Genomic DNA, 20,525 nt, shown 5'->3' with positions numbered 1-20,525 from the left:
CTTTACATAGCATCAGGCCTGTTACTTCATGGAGGCAATGATGGCGATTAAGAACCCAGTACACTTATCGAAAAGAGAACAGATTCGCTTCTTGTTTGATGGCAGCATGTTGCGCCAAACAGCACCTTATAAACCAATGGCGCTATGTAAAAGGTCTCATAATTCAAACGTAGTCTCACATACCCTGCAGGAAATACTGTTTGTTACAGCGCCAGGGAGTGTCACTGAGTGATGGATGTGCGTTGTAAGAAACCACTATCATTAATATTATTATTAAATATTATTATTATTATTATTAAATATTATTATCATTATTATTATTAAATAGAAACTTGGCAAGACAGAGTCTGTGTTAAACTTAACAAAGTCAGATACAGTCTCTTCAACTCTTTAGTGTACTTTGCCCTGAAATTAATCTCTCTGTGCTTATGACATGATCATGATGATGATTGCCACTGAATGGCGGCTTAAAAAAAAATGGGAAAAAAAGAAAACGTTATGTTTATGTTGAATTAAACCGTCTCCTGGGATACCATTTTGGCTAGATGGAGACTGTCTTGTGAGATACAACCTCTATACACATGAGGCCCTATTGCTTTTTTAAGCAGACTCTGCTAGGAAAGTTAATCTCTAGTTCCTCTGCTATGATTGCCACCTAATGACTGTGCATCGGCAACAGCAAAATGTGACGTTTATGTTCAAGTGAGATGATTATTGCATATTAAAATCCAAGAACAAGAGTCATTTTTCAAATCCATTTCGGCTAGAAGGAGACCGTCTTTTGAGATACAACCTCAGGAGGCCCTTTTGCTTTAAATGTAGGCTGCCCGGAAATTAAAATCTCTCTAAGCTGCTTCTGCTATGATTAGTTGCCACCAAATGATGGTACTTCAAAATCAGTAAAATTGTAGGTTCATGTTCAATCCCTCACGCTTGAAAGTTTCTCAAGGAAACTTAAAATGTATTTCTTAAATGTGTTTTCACAAGGCCAATAGTGATAACTGTTAAAATGTCATTGTACTAATCTTGTTTCACTTAAAACAATGTATCTGTTTACTTAACTGGCTGGTCTCGTCCGTCAGTCTGTCCTTGCCTAGTCCTCTAGTCTTATACTCAGGGTACATTTTGAAAAGCACTATGCTTCAAATTTTAGCCATGTTATAATTATGTTTCAATTGATGCTGTAGCCTGTATAATGCTTGAATTGCATTTGATGCTTCTGTTTGTTGTAGTTGCCAATATTGGAATAAATGTCTAAAGTCCACTAAACCATGAATTTAAATGATGATTATATTTTCAATTAGCCTACAGGATTGGTTTGGTAAAGAGGTGACTGTAGTGTTGTCACACACAGTCATGACAGTGTGCATGTTTCTTTCTTATCAACCATGAAATAACAAATCTTATTTTGAAATATTGAGCTCAATCATTTTTTTACGTGCGACTCGGGAGAAAATTAATGAAACCATGCAGGGAACTTTCCGTACGGCGCCACCACTTCTTCACTTATAAAAAAAGAAAAAGAGAAAAAAAAGGGATATCTCACTATATTATTTCATATCGAATGAAAAAGTGGTGGCGCAATACCGAAATTTTTCCCCATGCAGTTTTCAGCATGTAAATGTTGGGCGCGATCGGTCAATCTGCGCGATCAACACATCGCGCTGCGCTATTGAACGATCAAATTAAGACCAATTGGTCGCGCAGCAATCGGTCGATCGCGCAACAATCGGTCGATCGCGCAACAATCGGTCGATCGCGCAATGACATCTTTGCGCGATTGACCGATTGCGCTACGAGTATTTTTTCCCGTTATCAGCGGATCGTGCAGGAAAGGCTTTGCGCGATCTACCGATCGTGCAGGAATGGGTTTGCGCGATCGACCGATAGTGCAGGAAAAGTTTTGCGCGATCAACCGATCGTGCAGGAAAAGTTTTGCGCGATCTACCGATCGTGCAGGAATGGGTTTGCGCGATCGACCGATCGTGCAGGAATGGTTTCGCGCGTTCGACCGATCGTGCAGGTAAACTATTCCTTAGGGCGATTTCTCAAAGCAATAAAATTCATAGCAGGGGCCTTTCTCAAACCACGGCTTGGGCTCCGGCTCAGGCTTAGGCTCCGCGTTCTGTGTATGCAGCTTGCATTTAACCTGCGTTTTGGAGCAGCGCGTATTGCACGGATATCAGACTGCGGAGCCTGAGCCGGAGCCTGAGCTGGAGCCTAAGCCGAGCTTTGAGAAAGGCCCCAGGACAAATTTTCAGTATCACCATAGTGATTTATATAGTGACGTCACACTACGATTGATTTGCAGTTACAATCAATGTTACATCTTTGTGAATTCGGCCCCTGAACATCAGCCGATCGCGCAAAACAATTCCTGCACAATCGGCCGATCGCGCAAAACCATTCCTGCACAATCGGCCGATCACTCATAACCATTCCTGCACAATCGGCCGATCGTGCAAAATCATTCCTGCACAATCGGCCGATCGCGCCGAGCCATTCCCGCACGATCGGTTGATCGCGCATGTTCGTTGCCGAATGTTGCGCGATCGACCGATTGTTGCGCGATCGACCGATTGCTGCACGACCAATAGATATTTCAATAGCGCAGCGCGATCGGTCGATAGCACAGCGCGATCGGTTGATCACGCAGATTGACCGATCGCGCCCAACATAAACACATTCACTCATGTTCTTCATAATTCCGGTTATGTAAAAGGCCGACAGCGTAATACCAGTAAAGAAAAAAAGCTGTCATACTGTCATGTCATGTTTTTTTATCACTTCATTTCCTGAGGGAAATACGTCACAGGCGAAAAATGTTTGACAATGAATTGTAGAATGAATTGCAGTAACCTGACTGTGAAAGGTTACTGCAATTCATTCTACAATTCATTGTCAAACATTGGATAACTTTCCGCATGGCGCCACCACTTTTTCACTAAAATTTAAGACTGTGAGTGTGAGGTGTTTAAACAATCCTTTCCAATCCTGTGTAGGCCAAGCCATATTATTAAACAAAACTTATCTTTACAGTTTAATTCTTCATCATGCAAATGCAACCAACTTACCTGCACCATTTTGGCCAGACGTAGGCCGTCTTTTGGGATAATACCTCTACACCCTCTGCAGGAGGCCCTGTTGCTCTTGGCGTACTCTGCCCGGAAATTAAAATCTCTCCGTTCTTCTGCCATGATTGCCACCAAGTGACAGACGTAAAAATGAGCAAAATGTTGGGTTTTTTGTCGGTCAGTTTGGTTCAACCATAACACTGTGTTGTTTGGATCGCGCGGTCGAGTTGACATGTGGTGTGTGCTGTGTATAAAACGTGTACTTGGTGCAGTAAGCCCGGTGACCATTTTGTTTCTTACCGTGTAGATGGTGTTTATTTACAAAAATTCACACCCGGGGAATCATATGTTGTGCTCCCAAATTGTTATATTTATATGGTATGTCTAGAGATGAGCATAGAGGAAGAAATATTAAAAATGTCTTCCTCCAAGAGATGAGTAAGCTAATGTCGTGATTGAAGAATAATAGGAATTAAGGGACGATTTTTGATCTTGATCTTGATTTAATTACTGATCAAGGCCCAATTTCATAGAGCTGCTACGAACAAAAATTTGCTCAGCATGAAATTTTCATCCTTGATAAAAACAGGATTACCAACCAAATTTCCACATGATTTTAAGGCTAAGCAAACAACAGCTGAATACAAGTAACAAGCAATATGCAAAAAATGGAAATTTGATTGGTAATCCTTTTTTTTATCAGGGAAGAAATTTCATGCTAAGCAAATTTGTGTGCTTAGCAGCTATATAAAATTGGACCCTGCTCCTGTATCGCCGAGCTCCAGCTACTTATACAGAGCTGTGGTTTCATTATCGGCGACTGGGAAAAAAATACAGAAAACAAAATCTCACAACAGCCACACTTGTAAGTCATTGCTCATCCTTAGAAGTCAACATAAACATCCGAAAAACAAACCTGCACCATTTCTGCCAATCGTAGCTCGTCCTTGTATATGTTATTCTGGCACTGTCTGCATTTCGCTTTGCCGCTCTTTGCGTACTCTGCCAAAAACGGCAGATCACGCTTGGACTCGGCCTCTGCCATGTTTCTAACAACTGACTAATATTTTAAAGTCATGGCATGCAGCCTTATGGAGGATGATTATTCTGGCCCGATATGACTTGACTGCATGCTTATCATTATATCCGTTATAAACGAATGATTCAACCTGTGAACCATGACTCAAAGCACAGCTTCAATGTCATGGTTCACGGTTAGGATATAATTAGCATTGGCTGTTGAGGCTATGTCAACGTTTTTCTAAAATTACCCAACCCTTATTTTTAGAGGAATTTCTCGTAGTGTAGCTGGACTTCTAATGAAAAAGGGGGGGGGGCAGACAAGAAGGAGAGAAAAGGGATATTTGACAAATGGGACAATAATCTCGGCCTAAAGAAACAGTAAACCAATATTGTGATTCAGCACTAATGCGAGCTTAGTGGAAGAACGCTTATTTTGCCCAAATATTTTTGGCAAATTTGTCACGTGCTGTAGCTGGGCCAGAAGAAATCAACAGGACAAGAAAGACAGAAAGAAATGTATTTAAAGAACTTGAAAAGATAATCTCGGCCTATAAACAAACAATTAAATACTATAATTCTGCAGTCATGAGCTATTAAAGTCGATGAACGCAAAGAGTGTTAGGACAAGTCTAATATTCAGGGGAACCCCCTTTGTTTATTATTTTGTGCCTTAAATTGGTTGCATCCACGTTGGTGGCGTAACACAGCGGTGCCTTGCTACCAAAAAAGTAATCCAGTGCCAGTTTGATTTGATATTCTTTTTGTATTTTCTCTCCTTTTCCCTTCCACATCTTATCGTCAGCAAACTCAGCTTTGGGCGTTGATGGTTTACAATAATAAAAAAAGATGCCCGTCCCTCAAGATAAAACCAATATTGATGTGAACACAAAGACCCGTGCAATTTCTTACCAGTATAGACCTGTGACAATAATATTGACGAGAGGCTAATGAAAACATGACGAGGTGGCTTCTTGCTGTGTAATGTGTTTATTCTGATGCATTAAAGTGGAATGAAAATTAACAAATAATGTGCACTGGCATCTTTATATACATGATTATTTATATCCCAATGGTCAGTTCAAGCCTCCAATTATGCGCACTCGAACAGTGTCCACTCTCTTAATGTAAAAGGGTGACTTTCACTCTCTTGTCTGAGTGGTGTCAGTTTCGCTCTTTTGAGAGTGAAAAACAATCTGTGTCACTCTTTTCGAGTGAAATTTGAACGAACTTCACTCTAAATCGACTTGAAAGTAGCCTACCCGTCATTCACTCTGAAAAGAGAATGGCTCCTTTGCAAGAGTGGTATATGGCGGACAAAACGGAAGGAAAGTTTTCTGTTTAGAGGGCCGTCTGTTCAATAAAAAGAGCTAGAGCATTAAAACATGCTTTATTGTAAATAATCACAGCAATTTACATTTTGAATACGTGATGTGCTTACAGCTTTTATGTCATTTTGTATACAATATTCGAGACATCTCACTGGACAGTTTAAGTCTCCTTATAATAAATTATGCGTTTACCGAAAAGTGAGCCGTGAAAGTATGTGATTTTGTTTCATTAGCACATCATTAATGTGAACTATAATCCTACACAGAGGAACTTCGACGACATATTTAGTTCAAGTTTTCACAGGTTAGTTATTTTATGATTATGTTGAGATACACCAAATGAGAAGACTTGTCTTTGACAATTACCAATAGTGTCCAGTGCCTTTGAAAATGCTCTTTAAAATGAACCCGTGAAAGTGTGGATGTGATTTTGTTTCTTCCTTACTTCTAAGCACACACACAATCATAGCACTTCAGTTCATGGGAACCATTAGTATATCCAACACAAAATGAGAGAGCTTGCGCATTAACATGTGCTATAATCAGCCCACTCAAAAGGTGACCCGAGAAATATTGTGTGATTTGGTTTCATCTGAACTTCTAAAAGCATAGTGAACTCTCCAACAAAAAACAACAGAGCTAAAACGATCACTTATTAAAGGCACATATGGACACTATAAACTACCTCAGAATAATGGTTAGCATTAACAGTGACTAACTCGGTAACGAACAAGGGAGAGCTTTTGATAATGTAAAACATTGTGAGAAACGGCTACCTCTGAAGTAACGTTTATATAGTTTTTGAGAAAGAGGTTTTCTTACTCATTATATATATAAGCCTTTTATTATGAATCTGAAAGCACACAAAGCAATGCAACAAGTGTATTTTTTCTTTCATTATTCTCTTGCAAATACGATGACCAACTGAGCCCAAATTTTCACTGTTAATAAAATTATCATCACCGGTCCTTGAGAATTACCAAACGTGTCCAGTGCCATTAATGCAATTTGCATTTAGAAGACCGCTTACAGCTTTAAAATGCAACGATGTGGGGTATATTACTATCGACCCGGCAGACGCACTTTTGAGGGAAATTGATGTGAAACTTGATCACGTGAACTTTAATCACCAATCAGTTTAAGGTTCAAAATAGAACCCTTTTTCGACGACGTCAAGTCGCTTGATGGGGTAACTTGATTATCCAGCCGGTGAGTGGACTTATAAGTCAGGTGAGTCGTTGCGCGCGCTGTCGGTGAATTGGCCGCGGTGTGCGTGAAAAGGAAACGAGAAACGTCTTGCACCAAGACTACCAAATGCCGAAATGTCATGTCAAGCCTCACATAACAACTGTGCTACTCATTTTTGTTTGTTACCAACATACACCGATGTGTCTTAGCACTGTATACTCAGTGCCCCCGAGTTCTGTGAAAAAAAAAATCACAGGCATATAACTCAGTCGGAATTCGAACCCAAGACCGTTGTAATTCAAGAGCATTGTCTAACCAACTAGACAAATCGAAATTGTTGTAAAGTCTTGGGTTCCCATTACATTAAATTGCATTTCATTTCGGGTTATTTGTACCAAACAAAAAAGTCCAATCGGTTAATAAGGCAGCCAACAATCACTATAGAAAGAAGAAAAAAAATCAGCACAAAGCATTTCGGTAATTAAGTAATACACTGTTCTAGAACTGCAAAGGTCGTGGGTTCGAATCCCACCCGAGCGTATGTCTGTGATTTTGTTCCTCAGAACTCGGGAAAGTATGTGTAAAAGCAAAATGAATATTCTTTATCCCCGATGCAAATTTAACATCTATATAAAAGTGTAAGGCAAACATTGAAAAGGGTAACTTGCAATATTTTGTTATAGATCATTGCGGGGACAGTGGATATTGTTGTTGTAATGTTTTGTGTATACGTCAAGGCCTGATAAATTGATTATAAGATTCAATATTTACGCTTTGGTGCAGATTGCCAAAATTGGCGGTAAAATGATGTGGCGGAGTCTGCAAGTGGGCATGTTTTTAGCAAATTGAGTTAGGCATCTTTTTTTTTACGTCTGTCTGAGAGCTAACGCTTTTAAGTGAACTTTAAGGACTTCTTTTAATGGCAAGACATTTAGATAAACAGTAATCAGGGTACTCTCTTCTGAATTCACCCAAATGCTTGTACTGAGTACTGATGGAAAATTTATTTGCTAAAAAATATTTGTGTGGGGCACCAGCCACCATTATCCAAACAAGTAAGTTTGGCTGGTTACCTGTTTCTACTAAGCAATATTATTTTGTGCTTAGCAAGTTTTGTTGCTTACAGGCTTTATGAAACTCGGCCAATCTGATGGGTTATTAAAGTTCATAGACCCGAGGAGTGCTGGATGAAATAAATTAAATAATTACAAGAAACAAACTTTTCGACTTCCTGAAGCCCTTCCTTAGGCGGTCCATATACAATCCTTGGTTTTAATTCAATTTGTCACATTGATTTTTCAGATCGTATTTCAATTAGGAGCAATTTGGTAAAGGCCTTATCAAATAAACCGACAGTTTTCCGCCTGTTTTCGTCTCTATAAACGTGACCAAGCTTAGTTAATGAAAACATGTTCAAAGAAGATGACTCTTCTCGCTGGTTTTGTTAAAGGCACTGGACACTATTGGTAATTACTCAAAATAATTGTTGCCATAAAACGTACTTTGTAACGAGCAATGGAGAGCTGTTGATAGTATAACATGGAGGTAGTCTACCTCCATGGTATAACACAGTATGGGAATCGGGCCCCTCTGAAGTGACGTTGTTTCTGAGAAAAGAGGTCATTTCTCACTCAAATATTTACAGACTTCATCAGGCCGGATGCCTTTTTCTAGGCATCTGAAAGCACACTAACTTGTGCATCAATGGTGTTTTGTCTTTCATGTGTCTATTGCAACTTTGATGACCAATTGAAGCCAAATTGTCACAGATTTGTTTTTTATGCATATGTTGACCTCCATTGTATAACACAGTGTGGGAATCGGGCCCCTCTGAAGTGACGTTGTTTCTGAGAAAAGAGGTCATTTCTCACTCAAATATTTACAGACTTCATCAGGCCGGATGCCTTTTTCTAGGCATCTGAAAGCACACTAACTTGTGCATCAATGGTGTTTTGTCTTTCATGTGTCTATTGCAACTTTGATGACCAATTGAAGCCAAATTGTCACAGATTTGTTTTTTTATGCATATGTTGGAATTATTATACCAAGTAAAGTGAGACTTTGATACTGGTCTTTGACGATCTACAACTGTCCCTTTTAATAATTGGTTGCCTTGAACACAGATTCGTAATCTGGTGATGGGTAATGATTAATGGCCGCTATTTAGCGATTGAAACTGCTATCGTCTTTCAGGATATTACTGAACACGATACATTATTTGCACAAAATTACCTGAATATGCGTCCCATGGTCTGATAGGCAAGATAATAAAAAATAATAGGCCCAGTGACCTACACCCCCAAGGGAAAAATGACATACTTTGTGTTTAGCACAATTTTAAATTAAGACAACCGTCAGATTTGCAACACAAATGGTAATGATAATAATAATAAGTTTCAATTAAATTCAATTCAACTAGACAGTTATATACATGTACACAGATGCAAGTATAGTTATAAAGAAGGTATACTGAACAAGATATACAAAGAACTTCAAGAATATCAACTATAATATAACACACAGTGAAATAGAGGCAAATATGGAGGCATATATTATATTTATAGTATTGGAAAGATACCAGTGAAATATGTGGCTGGTAACCTTATTCTGGTAAATGCCCTAAGCATATAATTTAATCTTGCTTAGCGACTTTTTTAGCAGCTGTATGACACATGGTCCAGCTGGCCAAAATAACAATGCCTGGAGAGAGCTGCTTAAGCACACAATTTGCTTAAGCTAAAAAGTCCTTGCAAAGTAAAATCAGACTACCGGCCACGACCCCCACTCAATTGTTGCACTAAGGAAATAACAGCTAAATACCGGTAACAAGCAATGTATATGGCATGAAATTTTGGCCAGTAGCATGGCATAAAAACAAGCAAGCTACTTTCGTGCTTAAGCAAATTTTGTGCTTAAAGGGAAGGTACACGTTTGGTAATTACTCAAAACAAATATTAACGTAAAAATTGACTTAGTAACGATTATTGGAGAGCTGTTGATAGTATAAAACATTGTGGGAAACGACTCCCTCTGAAGTAACGTAGTTTTTGAGAAAGAGGTAATTTCTAACTAAAATATTAAAAGACTTCTATGCTAGAAGTCTTTTATTCCTATCTGAAAACATACAAATTCGTCCAACAAGGATGTTTTTTCCCATCATTTTCTCGCAACTTCGATGACCAATTGAGCCAGAATTTTCACAGGTTTGTTATTTTGTGCATAATTATGTTGAGATACACCAAGTGAGAACGTCTTTGACATTTACCAATAGTGTCTTTAGGCAGCTCTATGTGAAATTGTCCCCTGTACTTGCAACGCACTTGCACCAACAATTCTTCTCATTTCTTCCCTCCCTAGATGTAAGTTGGATTCGTGGTTTAATTAAATTCCAACCATTCAACAGACCTGTTTAGTTTCAAATGCTATAAATATTAAGCTTTTCTGCTCTCGTTAAAGACACTGGACACTTTTGTAATTGTCACAGACCAGTCTTCTCACTTGGTGCATCTCAACATATGCATCAAATAACCAACCTGTGAATTTCAACTCAATTGGTCGTCGAAGTTGGGAGATAACTATGACAGAAAAAATAACCTCGTCACACGAAGTAAGGTTTTATGCTAATAATTATTTTTTAGTAATTACCAATGGTGTCCACTGCCTTTAAAGGGAAGGTATAGGTTAGGTTATCACTGTTAAAGTTGAACATGTTGAAGCCTTCAGCAGCTTTCGACAGTATCGATCATTTTGAGAAACATTTCACTTCGATGTAATGTGGGAATGTTAAAGATATATCAATTTGGATATGCTCCCAAAATTTAATCTGATTGTGTTTTCCTATATATAGGGATTTATCTTCATGCGTGGGCATAATTCGCTCCGGATTCTCGGCGATATCTCAAAAACGCGACCACCTTTTGAAATGAAATTATCAGATGTTAGTTTTATGAATTTGTCTACATTTATATAGGGTTCAAATCAAACGTGTAGCCTACTTTGCCTTTAAAGGCACTGGACACTTTTGGTAATTACTCAAAACAATTGTTAGCATACAAACTGACTTGGTAACGAGCAATGGAGAAATGTCGATAGAATAAACCATTGTGGAAAACGGCTTCCTCTGAAGTAACGTAGTTTTCGAGAAAGAAGTAACTTTCCACGCATTTGATTTCGAGACCTCAGAATTCGGTTTTGAAGTCTCGAAATCAAGCATCTGTACTGTAGTTTTTGAGAAAGAAGTAATTTCTCACTAAAATATTTGAGTTGATTTCGAGACCTCAGCTGAGGTCTCGAATTCAACATCTGAAAGCACACAACTTGTGCGACATGAGTGCTATTTCTTCCAATATTTCCTCGCAACCTCGACGAACAATTTAGTGTAAATGTTCACAGGTTTGTTATTTTATGCATATGTTGAGATAGACCAAATGAGAAGACTGGTCTTTGACAATTATCAAAGGTGTCCAGTGCCTTTAATTAGGACCTTTTTATTTTACTGTTAGATTACCATAATGGCCCTTTTGTATATCTGACGTTGGTCTGCCACAGTTTATGCATTACGATGGCTCCCTACCTCTCATAGCCTATACCCAAACATCAGTTCGACTATTTGTCTCAATTTCTTTCAAATTAGTACTGTGAAGCTCAAACAAGGATTGACACGAATAGCTTCGCTCAGACATTGTTCAGACATAGAGCCAACGTAGTCAACTTTTCCAATTCAAATGATATGAAGGTTATCTGTGTAACTTGGAGTGGAGACCTTACGTGATCTGAAACAAATAACGGTGACAATTCTCTTGTTTTGACGTTTCCCCCCTTTGCCAATTCCCATGGATGGGCCGAGGAAACTAGCGACCTTCCCCCTCTTTAATCAACAACCAATCCACTTTCAGCAGATGTAAGTGCTCCCAAATTAAAGCGATTCGTCCATGGAATGGGTTATATTTTACGAGACTCTGATCACTGTACGCAGTGGCCTCGCAAAATATTGATGTCCTTGCCCCGAGTCCAAAATTGAAATCTATTGAGCTTTGATATTACAAAATTGTATAATGGGACCACATGACCCCTACAACCGATGTCCCTCATTTGATATTAATTGAGATCAGTCGACGTTTCATTTATAAGCTTTCATGAACCCAGGAATGATCACAGCACCTGCTCTGCTCTTTAAGTGTTTACTACATATGGATAAACTGTATAAAAAGAGTGCCGAACAGTAGTCTTGGTCCCAAGACCATTGGTGTTGCGCGGTCACACACAACCAACGTTCCGATTATGCACAGCAAAAACTGTCCACGCTTGTAATGAACGAACGCTAGCGGGCGCTCTGTTTCTCTGATTTACGGATCTCACCATGTCCTGTGCTCACCATGGTCTTGGATATTTGCGAATTGAAGGCGTGGCCAGACTATGTAAATTACTTTTAATGTATGCAATATTCATATCACGTGACGAATTGAAGATGACTATTCAAACTAGATCGAGTCAAAGGTCAATATGATCGGCGGTCTATTTTTAATAATCTTTGCTCAAAGAGTGATTCCGTGGTCATTATAGGCCTATTAAAAGGAAAACAGTGAAATTTTAAGTATAGGTACCTATTCAGATTATGGATACGTGACGATTTGAAATCGTAAATAATGGTCAAAAATCGAACGTAAAATTAGCATTCAGAGAGTCCGTGTATCGGACGCTGTATGGCCCCACGGCGTGGAGCAATCGGAACGTGAAATAAGCCTTGTGGAATATCACGTACCGCCCATGCCGTGTCTCGTGGGGGTCGGAGGTGTTAAATCCCAGGCGCTATGAACTCCCAGCTTGCGGGTGTCGAATCCGTTGTTTCTTATGATCGCAACGTTCCAATATGCTCCATTTTGATTCATGGCCCCCTAATTTCTTTTTGTTATGAGTTTTCAGGTAATTTTGATGATGTTAAAACGTAGGAATATCGCATATTGTTATATTGACAGTGTTATTGTGTGAGTAGCTTAAAAAAATTATGAGCATTTTTTTTAAAAGGTTTAAATAAAAATAATGCCAAAACAAAATTCCCTCAAAGCATAATTTTGTCAAACAAAGTATTATTTTTTAATTCTGTGAATGAAGAGTTATTTTTGAGGTAATGATTAAACTGGGCAACTAGTGGAATTTAATGACCCGACTATTCGCCTCAAATAACTGGGAGTTGAATAGCAGTAATCGCCGCTGGACAAGCAATCAAAATTCGAAATTTCTCATGAGTTATTCCAAAAGATATTGTTACGACTACATTCCAAAAAAATGTTATATGGTTACGTTCCAAGCTACGCAGCTACTTGGCTACGTTTACGTTCCAAGATACGCTTAGGTCTACGTTCCTTCAAGTTACACTATAATATCAAAAGGTATGTTTTCAAGCCCGAGTCAAGCTACGCTTACATTCCAAGATACGCAGCTACGTTTACGTTCCAAGATACGCTTAGCTCTACGTTCCTTCAAGTTACGCTATAATATCAAAAGGTACGCTATCAATCCTATGTCAAGTTACGCTTACGTTCCAAGATACGCAGCTACGAATTACGTTTCAAGATATGCTTACGCTCCACCAAAAGATACTGTTACGTTCCAAGCTACGCAGCTACTCAGCTACGCTTACACACTCCAAGATACTAATAGGTTACGCTACAATATCAAAAAGTACGCTTTCAATCCCGAGTCAAGCTACGCTTACGTTCCAAGATATGCAGCTACGGTTACGTTTCAAAATACGTTCTCACAGAGACGCTTTTGAATCCCTCAAGATTTCCTTCCCCCAAGATTAAAAAACTTTCACTGTGAATAACACTACAGGGCCCACCAGTTAATACCCGTTTGGCAGAAAATACTGTACAAAATTTCTTTACTATCCAAAAATTTACTTTGGCACTACAAAATTTCAAATTTAATTAAAAATTGGCTGGCAACCAGTTTCTGCTAAGCAATACTAGTTTGTGCTAACTATAAGCAAATTGTTTAGCCAATACAGGCTTCATCAGTGTGGGCTCTGGCACGTCGGGAGCATAACGCCACGATCGCATTTCAAGCTGCATATCATGGCAGTGCAGTAGTCTGGATCTGGACATTATACATAGAAATGTTTGTGCTGGTACCACAAACCTTTCTTTATCGTATTTCCACCCTGTGTCAAAGTTTCAAATCCTACTGATCTGGACATTATTATACTCCGATAAAAACATATATACCCACACACAGAGTAAAGCAAAAGTCATGCAACGGAATTACTGCATGCATTGTACACTACATGCACGACACTGATGAATTATTCATGAGCCAACCGCAACGCAGCCTCTGATTGGCTCCACCGGAAAGTCGGGGGAGATTTGCCGAAAAACAATAAAAAAGTTAAGACCCGTCGCTGCAAATATTCAAGACCATGGTGAGATCTAAATCAGAGAAACAGAGCGCCCGCTAGCGTTCGTTCATTACAAGCGTGGACAGTTTTTGCCGTGCATAATCGGAACGTTGGTTGTGTGTGACCGCGCAACACCAATGGTCTTGGGACCAAGACTAGCCGAACAGGGGCATAGGCCTCTACATACCATTGCGTAGTTGGTCAAGACTCTTAAAATGTCAGAAATGGGGGCACGTGACCCCTACAACTGATGTCTCTGCACTTTGGTATTTGAAACTAATCAACGTTTCATATAAGCTTTCACGAAAACAGACAATGATCACTTCCGTGGTTGGTTTTACCTCCATGCCTGAATAATAATAATAATAATAATAATAATAATAATAAGACATTTGTAAAGCGCCTAATGCAAAAAGCCTCTAAGCGCATAAAGAGAACAATAAAATAAACAATGAGAGATCGAGATTATTAAAAGGTCAGACGTTCCCCGCCTCCACCCGCATCAGCAAAGTGCACCAACCTGTGCTCCAGCATAAAGTTCGTTGGCACACCCCTCCAAAGTGGACCCCAGGTGTCGAGTGCACGTACTAATCTAGTCAGTCATTAACGGTGTGCAGAAAACAAGAAAAAAGTGTCAGTCAGAATTTCTTTTACAACAACCTCCGTTCCAATCGAAAAGAAAATGTCAGTCAACAAACATGTACTAATATAACACCCCGCTCCCCGATGTCAATCGGAAAACTGACCGTCCATACCCTACTCCCTTCCCCCGTCTAAATACAATTTCCGTCGGTTGCTCTTCTTCGTCAGAACACGGTCGTCGGCACGCCTCTTAAAGGCGTACTGTGCGAAGCCTGACTATATACTGCGTACTGGGCTATTATTGAAATAACACGGCCCAATTTCATAGAGCTGCTTAAGCAGAAAATCTTGAACATTTTGACTCAACATTGGTCATCGAAGTTGCAAGAGAATAGTGAAGGAAAAACACCCCTGTAGCACACATTTGTATTCTGTCAGATGCCTACGAAAAGGTTTCAGGCCTGAAGTCTTTTAGTATATGAGTGAGAAAAGGTTTCAGGCCTGAGGTCTTTTATTATATGAGTGAGAAATTACATCTTTCTAAAAAAAAAAACACGTTACTTCAGAGGGAGCAGTTTCTCACACAGTTGTATACTAAAATCTTCCCATTGCTCGTAACAAGTGAGTTGTGTATGCTTACAATTGAGTAATTACCATCGCTTCAAATGCACACTGTGCGAAGACGTAATGCGCACTATAAGCCATTATTGACAGCAGATGAAGTCTCCATAATTTGATAAAGCATGCTCTTTAAGATTCAATGACCTTTTCGAGCAAATAATTTGTCAATTTCCTAAAATTGTTATGACAAGAGTGCTGTTTGTTTCCCCATATACTCGTGAATTATTCAGCGAGACACATTATAGTGATGCTAACGTTCACAAATGGCTTGTTTCGACTGAAATCAAGCAGACGTAAACTTAAGTGCAATATATTTAAAGACACTGGACACTATTGGTAGTTGTCAAAGACCAGACTTTTCACTCGCTGTATCTCAACATTTGCATAAAATAACAAATCTGTGAAAATTTGAGCTCAATCGGCCGTCGAAGTTGCGAGATAATAATGAAAGAAAAAACACCCTTGTCACACGAAGTTGTGTCGTTCAGATGTTTGATTTCGAGACCTCAAATTCTAAATCTGAGGTCTCGAAATCAAAACTCGTGGAAAATTACTTCTTTCTCGAAAACTACTCCACTTCAGAGGGATCCGTTTCTCATAATGTTTTATAAAACCATCCTCTCCCCATTACTCGTTACCAAGTAAGGTTTTATGCCAATAAATATTTTGAGTAAATACCAATAGTGTCCACTGCCTTTAACAAGAACAACATAAATTAAAACATGAATTCAAAGTAAAAACTGGAACTAAATCGAGCAAAGCCACAGTTTCCTTCTCGCGGGCAGCTTCAATTTGTGTAAAAAGACAATGAACGATAATTCACTTTTGTCGTGCTAAAACTCGAAAGAACTATCGAGTGAATAGGGGTGGATTTCACAAAGGTAGTCCTAACTTAGGACTAGTCCGAGGCAATGCTAGGAGATAGGACCAGTCCTAAGTTAGGATGAGTTTAATACTGGTCCTAACTTAGGACTAGTCCTATCTCTTAGCATTGCCTAAGACTAGTCCTACGTTAGGACTACCTTTGTGAAATCCACCCCTGAAAAATTAAACTGAAGCATATGTTATAGTTCTAAACATTCAAGGCACTGAACACCTTTGACAATTTTCAAAGACCAGTATTCTCACTTGGTGTAAAAAACCTGTGAAAAATTGGACTTTGGTCATCGAAGTTCGAGAGAATAATGAAAGAAAAAACACTCTTGTCGCACAAATTTGTGTGCTTTCAGACGCCTAAGTATTTTAATATTTGGGTGAGAAATTACCTCTTTCTCAACAACTACGTTAATTCAGAGGGGACCGTTTCTATCTATATCAACAGCTCCCCATTGCTCGTTACCAAGTAAGCGTTTGCTGTAACAGTTATTTTGAGTAATTACCAAGATTGTCACTGCCTTTAACTACCGGTCGAGCATAATATATTCCTCATTATTTTACAATAGTCAGCAAGTGTCATGCACACCATGTCCCGTACATAATGTGATGTCCATGTGCATTCTGAGGAGCCCAATGGCAAGCCCATGGCCGTGTTTCACAGAGATTTCTATTTCGCACAAAGTAGCTTAAAACAATGCTTACCAGAATACGGTTACCAACCAAACTATCATCTCACGTTTACAACTTGTGACTGGTATCCTGCTCATTTCTGCTTAGCAGACAATACCTTCCGCTTAAGCAACTGTTTGAGTTTGGCCCAGGGCTTCAGCTGTGCCAGCTGCACAAAAGGTGAACTTTAATTACGAGACAGGCCTGGTGCATGTTATTAGTGCATGCTATGCTTACACATATCCTTCCCTCGCGTTTACATAGACAATGAGCGATGTGCCTTGTTTTAAGAGTTTAAATAAGTAGTTTCTATGTACATTTTGTGTTAGTTCTGATTTCCATTATACTGATCAACTTTCAACAGGCCCATTTGGCGTCAAAATTGACCAAACCGCCAAATTATTTCAATGTCTAAAAACCGTTCGATGCTAGTGTAAATATTTCATTCATACATTCATATGTGGATGAGTTAAGTTGCTTAATCTTAAATGTTATGTCAAACAATGATAAAACTCGTGGCAAAAACCAACAATGAACAGAAGACAGAACAACAAAACCAAGTTTTACTCCGTTGTGATGTGTTTACATGTTTTGGTTTTTCAAGTCAAACAGATTTACAGGGTCTGAGATACGGTGGCTACGGTACCACTGGTACTGTTTCCCACCTGGTTCGAATCCCGCTTCTTACAAAACACATCTCTGATCCCTTTACGGAACGGCTTGTTCGTCAAGGTATAGATGACAGGATTCACGCAGGAGTTACCCACGGATAAGATAACGCTGATGAACTGAAAATGCGATCCCTGCTGGAGCGGGGCACCCAAGTTCAGCAGAAGGAACCTGACCTGGTTTGGAGCCCAGCAGACCACGAAGGAAATCACGCAGACCAGGAGGGTCTTGACTAGGGTCTGTGAGGCTCGGAGCTGCCACATTTCACGCTGATCTCTGGGGTTAAGGACCGAAGAATCTTGGGGAAAAATATCGGAAGAGAAAACTAAATAATAATGTTCATTTAACGTCTATAGAATCAAGTTAGCAGCCACTTGGTCATTTTAGCAGCCATTTGCACTCGTGAGCAGCCACTTGGCCTCGTGAGCAACAACGTGGACAAATCAACCACCTGGCTCGTGAGCAGGCACCTGGGCTCGCGAGCAGCCACTTTGGTGCGTGAGCAGTCACTTTGGCTCGTGAGAAACCACTTTGGCTCGTGAGCAGCCATTTTGGCTCGTGAGCAATCACTTTGGCTCCTGAGCAACCACTTTGGCTTGCGAGCAACCAGTTTGGCTCGTGAGCAATCACTTTGGCTCGTGAGCAACCACTTTGGCTTGCGAGCAACCACTTTGGCTCGTGAGCAGTCACTTTGGCTCGTGAGAAGCCACTTTGGCTCGTGAGCAGCCACTTTGGCTCGTGAGCAGCCACTTTGGCTCGTGAGCAACCACTTTGGCTCGTGAGCAGTCACTTTGGCTCGTGATTAGCCGTTTGGGCTCATGAACAGCCATTTGAGCTTGTGAGCAGTCGTGAACACCACGACAGTTTGTGTTAACGCTCGCCAACTAAAATATCACCCCGAAGACTATGATCATTTTCGAATCCACGGCTTCGGCTTCGGATTCGGCTTCAGGCTCCGTTCTGTAGCCTGAAACCATGATTTCGTTAACAAAGCACCTGCAATTGTCAAAACAACCGCGAAGCTAAGCTAAATAGCCCGAGTCAAATCTAGAGCTGATGCCGTGGTTTCGAAAAGGGACAATGACTTCAAATGGCGCGCAACCAAGGCAGTTGCAATTAGTATGTTAGATGAATTGGGTCAATTGGGCACATGTACGTCCTATATTAAATTCATCAAGTGGTATACCCTACATAGCCCTGCTTACCTGCTCTTCGGTTGAGTACCTTAACCTGCCTGTTAAGTGAAGAAATCACCCTCCACTGCGCGAAACCCATCAGAACAAACGGAGCAAAGAAGTTGACTGTGAAATTGTAAACACCAAATGCCGCCTGAGCTCCCTTGCTAGGCCACGGCACAGATCGGCAACCCTTTTCTCTGTCCACCTCAAACAAGCAAGGCTTATAAAGCTTGGTTATTGCGGCCAAGACCCAACAAGTAGCAATCATCAGGTACTTGTTGCGTCTGGAGAAAACTTTCTTGTACTTGTGTGGGTAGACGATGGCTACGTACCGCTCCATGTTGACTGTGATCAAACTGAACACAGAAGTGATCGCGAAGCTCCAGTAGAGGAACTTGGAGGTGTAAAAGCGACACCAAAACTCTGCAAAGCCTCCGGGATTTGCTGGTGTTTTGGACCCTGCTGGTGTGAGATACGTTGGGATGACCAGAACACACACCATGAAGTCGACAATGGAGAGGTGCACTAAGAAATCACTGGTGTTGGAGCGTAGGGACGGCACGCGGAGGAGTACGATAGCAACCAGTAAGTTACCAATAACTCCAACCACGCAGATTATGCCGTAAAGAGCTAAGACGAATTTATTAAAGCCATCCGTTTCCTTCGTATCCGTTTCATTTAAACTTGTTTCCGTAGAATTGTCCATAGTTTCAACAATCAAAGTTATATTGCTCACGTTCATTTGATCCATGACACCAAAGATGCTGTTACAGTTTGAAGGATAGACTCTCTTTCTCCCGCCAAAATTGCCGTGGAGTTTGCCAATTCAGGCGCGAAATTACATCGCTGTTGTCTGCATGTCAATTTACTTGATGCAGTTAGAACATCATCCTTCGCACTGAAATTGAAGTACAGAATTCTTAATCCAATTTTATGCCCGCTCTGGTTATGACAAAATCGAGTCAGTATACCCCGGTTCTTTCAGGAAACCACGCAATTTAGCAGAAGGACTCGGAGGAGTTTTAACAAAAAGAGGAACTATTTTCAAAAGATCTGATTTATTTTCCTAGTGCAATTCACTTCATGAATTACATCAAGTCTGAAGGTTGTGCCAATAGTGGTTTTGTTTATTGATATTTTTTCTCCAATGCTTCATTGTGAATGGTTAGAACAACCGGGGATGAGAAGTCACTTGCCCTGGGTTATTTTGAATTAAACTGTGATTAAAATGCATCTCATTCCATGACTACCACTAACAACTTTAATACTGTAACTAATAAAAATGTATTTATTTATAGCGCCTTATGCCAGGCCTCAAGGCGCTTAAAGGAACACGTTGCCTTGGATCGGTCGATTTGGTCCTTGAAAAGCGTTTGTTATAATATGCATATGGGTAGAAAGATGCTGTAAAAGTAGAATACAATGATCCACACAAACATGCCTCGAAATTGCACGGTTTTCCTTTTACCTCGTCGACTAACACGGTCGGCCATTTATGGGAGGTAAAAGGAAAACCACGAAATTTCGAGGCAAACTTGTGTGGATCATTGTATTCTACTTTTAAATTATCTTTCTAACCATATGCATTTTATAACAAACGGTTACAAACGCTTTTTTTATAGACCAACTCGTCCGATCCAAGGCAATGTGTTCCTTTAAAACGAAATAAAAATACATTATTGTAAATTACTAAATATAAAAACAACAGTTAAAAAAACACATAGAGTACTATAGAGCCTATACTGACCCATGCAAAACTAATGACGTATATCATGTCTTTAGATCTACTCTAACCACGACAGAAGTGTTACTACCATGCTGTCACCATCTTGGACATGTTCCCTGTTTCAAGTAACAGTAATGAATGCTAACATTCAATGCGCATGACACCAGACTATTATTTCGTCCAGCCTCAGTTTGG

At 39.9% G+C, this 20,525-nt stretch overlaps 2 protein-coding genes across 2 annotated transcripts in view; both read right to left on the bottom strand.

The window, feature by feature from the left end:
- The window catches only part of LOC139945984 (poly [ADP-ribose] polymerase 1-like), a 74,872-nt gene extending 71,584 nt beyond the window's left edge, over positions 1–3,288 (bottom strand). Inside the window, exon 1 of the mRNA XM_071943552.1 lies at positions 3,075–3,288. Within this exon, the coding sequence (XP_071799653.1) occupies positions 3,075–3,197 (123 nt within the window). The 5' untranslated portion in view covers positions 3,198–3,288. The remainder of the gene's footprint in view (positions 1–3,074) is intronic.
- A 14,083-nt stretch (positions 3,289–17,371) lies between these two features.
- LOC139944035 (galanin receptor type 1-like) lies at positions 17,372–19,310 on the bottom strand. The gene is made up of 2 exons (XM_071940983.1): positions 18,632–19,310; positions 17,372–17,724 (listed from the first exon to the last, which is right to left on the bottom strand). The coding sequence occupies exons 1-2, from the start codon at positions 19,308–19,310 to the stop codon at positions 17,372–17,374; spliced, it is 1,032 nt and encodes a 343-aa protein (XP_071797084.1).
- Positions 19,311–20,525: the final 1,215 nt, after the last annotated feature.

Source organism: Asterias amurensis, chromosome 1 (assembly GCF_032118995.1).
Source record: "Asterias amurensis chromosome 1, ASM3211899v1".
In the NCBI taxonomy this organism is placed as follows: domain Eukaryota; kingdom Metazoa; phylum Echinodermata; class Asteroidea; order Forcipulatida; family Asteriidae; genus Asterias; species Asterias amurensis.
This window is presented reverse-complemented; position numbering and strand designations above follow the sequence as displayed.

Coding starts and splice junctions, on each gene's coding strand:
- LOC139944035 (XM_071940983.1), bottom strand. CDS start 19,310: ATGGACAATTCTACGGAAACAAGTTTAAATGAAACGGATACGAAGGAA. Junction 17,725..18,631: donor GGTACTCAACCGAAGAGCAG/GTAAGCAGGGCT, acceptor TTTTTCCCCAAG/ATTCTTCGGTCCTTAACCCC.